Source organism: Myotis brandtii, unplaced genomic scaffold (genome assembly GCF_000412655.1).
Source record: "Myotis brandtii unplaced genomic scaffold, ASM41265v1 scaffold1444, whole genome shotgun sequence".
NCBI classification, from domain to species: Eukaryota; Metazoa; Chordata; class Mammalia; order Chiroptera; family Vespertilionidae; genus Myotis; species Myotis brandtii.
This window is the reverse complement of record NW_005355179.1, coordinates 57108-63506: the sequence shown is the minus strand read 5'-3', so window position 1 is coordinate 63506 and position 6399 is coordinate 57108. Positions and strand designations below refer to the sequence as shown.

The 6399-nt window shown below is 64.9% G+C and overlaps 1 protein-coding gene across 1 annotated transcript in view; it reads right to left on the bottom strand.

Moving 5' to 3' along the window:
- TTYH1 (tweety family member 1) overlaps window positions 1-6399 on the bottom strand; it is an 11695-nt gene that overhangs the window by 1055 nt on the left and 4241 nt on the right. The window contains exons 3-10 of the mRNA XM_014535541.1: window positions 5445-5540; window positions 3758-3830; window positions 3401-3476; window positions 2946-3001; window positions 2678-2770; window positions 1972-2064; window positions 450-592; window positions 278-323 (exon numbers count right to left, since the gene is read on the bottom strand). Of these exons, the coding sequence (XP_014391027.1) occupies window positions 278-323; window positions 450-592; window positions 1972-2064; window positions 2678-2770; window positions 2946-3001; window positions 3401-3476; window positions 3758-3830; window positions 5445-5540 (676 nt within the window). The remainder of the gene's footprint in view (window positions 1-277; window positions 324-449; window positions 593-1971; window positions 2065-2677; window positions 2771-2945; window positions 3002-3400; window positions 3477-3757; window positions 3831-5444; window positions 5541-6399) is intronic.

Genomic DNA, 6399 nt, shown 5'->3' with positions numbered 1-6399 from the left:
GACCCAGGAGTCCAGGCCCCCAGCCCCTCCTCCCTCAGACCCAGGAGTCCAGGCCCCCAGCCCCTCCTCCCTCAGACCCAGGAGTCCAGGCCCCCAGCCCCTCCTCCCTCAGACCCAGGAGTCCAGGCCCCCAGCCCCTCCTCCCTCAGACCCAGGAGTCCAGGCCCCCAGCCCCTCCTCCCTCAGACCCAGGAGTCCAGGCCCCCAGCCCCTCCTCCCTCAGACCCAGGAGTCCAGGCCCCCAGCCCCTCCTCCCTCAGACCCAGGAGTCCAGTACCTGAGGGTTGAAAGGATCGTCATCGTCTGTGTCATCATAGTCATCACTGGGGGGTTGGGGGGGGAGTGGCAGAGAAGGAGGATGGGTAATGCATCAGGAGGCTCTCCCCCCAACAGGACACCCCCACCCCCCGCCTTGTGGCCTCCTCCCACCTCCTCTGTCCCCCCCTGACCTGGGTGGAAACAGGGCCCAGGCGCGGGGCAGGCTGCAGAGGGCGGTGGCCAGGGCCCCCGCGGACAGGAGGGAGAAGAGCAGCAGGAAGAGCAGGCCCTCGAGGGCGTCTTCGCACAGGCCCCGCAGGGCGGCGCTGTAGTCCTGGGGGGCGGGGGAGGCCATCAGCGGACAGGGCCCCTTCCCCCCCCACACACACACCACTCAGACTGCCCCCACGCCAGCTGTGCCATGCTGGACAAGTCACTCAGCTTCTCTGTGCCTCAGTTTCCTCCCCGTCCTATGAGCTCAGCACAGAGCCTGGCGCACGGGAAGCATTTGGCGCACAGTAGGGGCTGCGGTCACTGTCATGATCACACCCACAGGTAGGACCTCAAATCTGGGCCTCTTGCCGGTCACTGAGAACCCTCTTCCCCACCCCACCCCCCACCTGCTAGATGCCAGTAGCACCGCCCCAGTTGTGACAACCAAACACACCCCCACGCACTGCACCGTGTCCCCTGGGCCAGGTCGCTGGCCTGAGCTGCAGCAGACCCCTGGGGTTGGGGGCAGGGTGACAGTGGGTGAACATTCAGGAGGCAGAAGTGACAAGACTGGTGACGCCCTGCCTGGGGGGCTATGGGAAGGGGACGGAGAGGGGTGAGGGCCTGGTGCCAGGTCCCTGCCTCCGTGGAGTACAGGGCCAGCTCTGTGACCTCGGGTGACCCAGCCCTGTGTACCTGATCATCCACGTCTGCAAGACAGACAATAACAGCAGTTTCTTCTTGATGGCATTACTAAGAGGGCTCCAGGGCCCGATGAGTCACCACCCCTAAAATAGCCCAGAGCCCCCACTTAGTGAAGCCCACGGGCACGCGGGGGACGGCTGATTTTCTCCTGCACCCTCACAACCACCCTGCCAAGCGGGTCCCCACACCCTCATCTCACAGGCGAGGAGGCGGAGATTCAGGGGGTGCGCCTGCCGGGGGCCACACCGCCCGCCTCGGAGCCCAGACTGGAAGGAGTCTGGGACCCCGGGATCCCTCTCTCCTGGGTGTCCTGCCCGGCCCTGCCTCGGCAGGATGACAGCATGCGCCACAGGAGAGCTTGGCAGGTATTCAGCCCTGACTCCCGGCCCTGTAAGTGAGGACACTGAGGCACAGAGAAGTCGGTGACTTGCCTGAGCTCCAGAGCTGGGGCTGCAACCAAGGCCGTCTCCCTCCAGGCAGATAGGGAGACAGGGAGACAGGGAGGGAGAGAGGGGAGACAGGGAGGAGAGTGGGTGGACTGGAGGGGGAAGCGAGGGATGAGGACAGAGCAGGGATGAGGGGTGGGGAGAGAGATAGGAAGGCAGGAAATAAGGATTCTAGATGACAGATGGACAGATGGTTAATGGGTAGAGAATAGTATGTGATATATAAACAATAGATTGACTGATAAGGGGATTGGGGGGGGGGCAATGGGAAAAAACTGGCAGGGTGCGGGAGGGAGGAGACCCTTCAGGGTCCAGGCAGAGAGTGCTGTGGGGCGGGGTCATGGGTCACCTTGTGCAAGCCTCGACAGTGCAGTAGCGCCACCAGCTGGTGGAAGTTTCCTTCCGTCACATTCAACGTCTCCTCCAAGGACAGCAGAGGTTTCTGCGGTGGGAAGGGGTTGTTGTCCCACCCGGGACCTGTCCCTGGCCGGGGCCCCGCCCATCTCTTCAGACACCGCCCACACAGACAGGCCACGCCCACGGACCCAACCCTCTGGCCCCGCCCATCTCTCCAGACAGACCACGCCCCTTTATTCGGGCCACGCCAACACCACAGACCTAAAAGTCCGGGCCCCGCCCACACCACAAGACCACGCCCAGACCATTAATTCCCACGCCCCACCCACAGCCACGCCCACCGACCTTTCCTCGGGCCCGCCCATAGCTCGGGGCCACGCCCACCAAACATGCCCTTTCTGGCCCCTGTCCTTTCTGTGGCCCCGCCCAAATCTGAGGGCCACGCCCACCGACCAGCCCTTTCAGCGGGCCCCTCCCACAGTTCAGGACCACGCCCACTAGTAGACTCTCCTGACCACGCCCATGTCCGGGCCACGCCCACCAAACACGCCCTTTCGACGCCCCTTCCCTTTCTGTGGCCCCGCCCATATCTCAGGGCCACGCCCACCGACCCGTCCTTTCGGAGGGCCCCTCCCGCATCCACAGATCTGGCCCCGCCCTTTCCCTGGGAGCCGGGTGTAGGCATGCGCAGCGCCCACCTGCGCGGAAGGGAACTGGGGCACAGCTTCCCGCTCCAGGCCCTGCAGCTGGGAGTGGATGTTGGCCAGAGCTCGCTGGGACAGGGTCAGCCTCTGCGGGGACACAGGGAGGGAGGAAGGGAGGAGAACCCCCTGGTCCGCGCCCCCAGCCGGCTCCTCCCTCGGGACACAGGACTGGGGTCCCTGGCGCCTTCATCCTCCCCCGGGACCCCGAAGTCCAGGCGTCAACCTCGCCCTCTCCACCCGGGTCTCTGGCCGCAGTCCTCACCTGTTGAAAGGGGCTGGAGATGGCCTGGTTGCAGAGGAAATAATAGCTCAGGATGTCTGAGGCGGGAGGGAAGAGGGGGAGGCCGTGAGCCGGGTGGGCCCCCCACCCCCCAGCTCAGGACCCCCCTGAGCTCCCAGTGGCCTGGCATTCGGAGACCAGCCTCGCCCAGTCCCTAAAAGAAACACGCTGGTCTCCACCCTCCACCTGCTTCTGAGGCCCTGGCTGGACCACACTGTGCGCCCCCAGTTTCTCCATCCCTCAGGCCCCGCCCCCCTCCTGAGCCCAGCATCTTCATCCCTCGTCTTCTCCAGCCCACCCTGGGGGTGCTGAGAGCTTCAGGGACCGGACGGGCCTGGCTGACAGCTTGGCACCCCCATTCCACCCCACAACACCCCAGGCAGGACGGGACACAGAGGCCTGAGCATCCAGGGGGTGCACCGGACCACTGGGGTCACCTGAGTCGATCCCAGTCTCCTCTTGCGTCAGGTTCAGGATGTAGGTGTCGGGACTAGAGCAGAAGTCGCTGAGGCCCTGAGAGAGGCAGCAGGAAAGGGGGCTCAGAGCAGAAGCTGCTCAAATGCCACACCCCCAGGGACTCAGTGACCCTAGCCTCCTCCCTCAGACCCAGGAGTCCAGGCCCCCATCCCCAGCCCCTCCTCCCTCAGACCCAGGAGTCCAGGCCCCCAGCCCCTCCTCCCTCAGACCCAGGAGTCCAGCCCCCCAGGACCTAGAAAACTAGCCCCTTAACCTCAGAACCTGTGACCCTGGCCCCCACAGGATCCACGATCCAGGAGCCCGGCCTCTGCACTCACCACAGCGGTAGCTGCCTCCAGGCCCAGGGAGCCCCAGCTCAAGACAAGGACCACCAGGCTCATCACCGTCATCCTGGGGGGCAGGGAGGGATTGGACTTGGGGTTTGGGGGTTTGGGGTTTCTGGCCTCTTCCCTTTCCCCACCCCAAATCCCATCACAGCTCTACCCCCGACCTCTGGAGCCTGGAGGATCAAAATCAGGGGCAGAGAAGTTGGAGGGGTGGGTGAACCTGTGACTGTTAATGTCAGACTGAACATCCCGTCCCTGACCAGGGGGCGGAGGGGGGCGGGCAGTGAGAAGGGCCCAGTCCGGCAGGATCCAGCCCAGCTCTGCCCCATCCTCTGGGCCCCTGAGGGGACTCCTGCCCACCGCTGGGCCCCATTTCCCAGCTGTGAATTTTGCCGGGACCCGGCCGTCCCCAAGCGCACCCCCAGGCTCTCCCTTGGTTAGCCACCTGCCCCCCCAGACTGCTCCTCCCAGGAGTGGAGACAGCTCCAGGGCTGAAATCGCCTCCCGGTTTCTCTCTAGGGATGGGGTTTGGGGGGAGGGGGTAGCACTGGAGGGTGGGCAGCAGGCATGACGGGCATCTGGGGGACCCAATCCATGCCCTGACCGACCAGGGCCAGGTTTGACCATCTCCAAGCCCCTGGGGGAGACTGGAGACCCCGTGGTCACCAGCACAGCCTTCTCCCCACTGGGGACACCAGCCCAGGGGCAGGCAGGAGGCAAGGGCTCCCCCAAATGGCACAGGCTGGCCGAGCTGACTCTGGAGCCAGCACTGCTTGGCTTGGCAGCCTTGGGCAAGTGGCCCGACCTCTCTGAGCCCGAATCTACACCCCCACCCCCGCCCCCCGCCTCAATGGAGGGAAAGTGCCTCCTCCTGGGGCACATAGAATGAGCCCGAAAGCCACGTCATGACCACGCAGCCTCACGCGTGGTCACCTCCCGCCTCTGGTCCCTCATCGGCTCCATGGGTCCTGACAAGGCCCCCCCTTCCCAGGTTGTGGTGACAGCAAAGGGGTCAGGTGCACGGCCCGCAGTGGATGTCGGCCATCACTGCCACCCTCAGCGCCAGCATCACTCACATCCACACTAGGGCTTCCTCGCTTCCCCCACAAGGCGGCCTGTTTGCATGCCGGCCCGCCCCTCCTCCTGGCGGCTCCAGGTCTGGTTTCTGTCCCACCCGGGAACTCCATGGAGGTCATGGAGGCTCATGGGTGGTCCCCCCTCACTCAAGAGCACAGAGGGATGGAGCTCTGCCCCCAGCGCTGGGACAGGAGCCCGCGAGCGAGGGCGCCCGGACTCACACGATCACCAGCCACTTGCTCTGCTTGGCCAGGCCCAGGAGGGTGAAGAGGCAGACCAGCAGCTCCAGCAGCAGGAGGAGGACGTAGGCCAGCCACCTGGGGAGGGACAGGGGGAGGGGGTGCAGCTGAGGAAGCAAATCCAGTCTTCGCGCCCCAGGCCCCGGGCCCCCACGTCATCACCAGGTCTCCAGGCCACGGCCCAGCTCCTCCGTGAAATGGGTGCGCGAGAGGCGGGCCGCCCTCGCCTTCTCTCAAGAGCCTCCATGGAGGTCATGGAGGCTCATGGGTGGTCCCCCCCTCGCTCAAGAGCACAGAGGGATGGAGCTCTGCCCCCCCCAGCGCTGGGACAGGAGCCCGCGAGCGAGGGCGCCCGGACTCACACGATCACCAGCCACTTGCTCTGCTTGGCCAGGCCCAGGAGGGTGAAGAGGCAGACCAGCAGCTCCAGCAGCAGGAGGAGGACGTAGGCCAGCCACCTGGGGAGGGACAGGGGGAGGGGGTGCAGCTGAGGAAGCAAATCCAGTCTTCGCGCCCCAGGCCCCGGGCCCCCACGTCATCACCAGGTCTCCAGGCCACGGCCCAGCTCCTCCGTGAAATGGGTGCGCGAGAGGCGGGCCGCCCTCGCCTTCTCTCAAGAGCACAGGTCCCGGGGTCGGGGCCCCTGGGACCATGGCCTATCGGACCACGCAGGAGCTCTGTGACCTGCAACCCTGCTCCACAGGTCCCGGGGTCGGGGCCCCTGGGACCATGGCCTGATCGGACCACGCAGGAGCATGTGTGACCGGGCCTCAGAGGCCCAGCCCCCACCCTGCCTCCTGTTTATTCACAGCCTAAGGCTGTGGTCGGCAAACTGCGGCTCGCGAGCCACATGCGGCTCTTTGGCCCCTTGAGTGTGGCTCTTCCTAAGCCTTAGGAGTACCCTGATTAAGTTAATAACAATGTACCTACCTATATAGTTTAAGGTTAAAACATTTGGCTCTCAAAAGAAACTTCAATCGTTGTGCTGTTGATATTTGGCTCTGTGGACTAATGAGTTTGCCGAACACTGGCCTAAGGCCATGGTGTCTGCAGGCAGACTGCCCGGGCCTCCACTCTTAGCTGTGAATGACGTGGTCTCAGTAACTCTGCCTCTCATGCCTCAGTTTCCCCGCCTGGAACGGGGGAAGAGAGACAACAACACCTACTTCCAAAGATTCCATGAGCCCGGCCACACTCGGGTTGCTGCGTCCAGAAGGTATTTCCTGTGCTGGTGGGTCCGCCTCCCCCTGTCCTGCGTGCAGGGCCACCCCCAGGCACCTGGAAGGGGCTGAGGCCAGCCTGTGCTGCCCCTGGCTC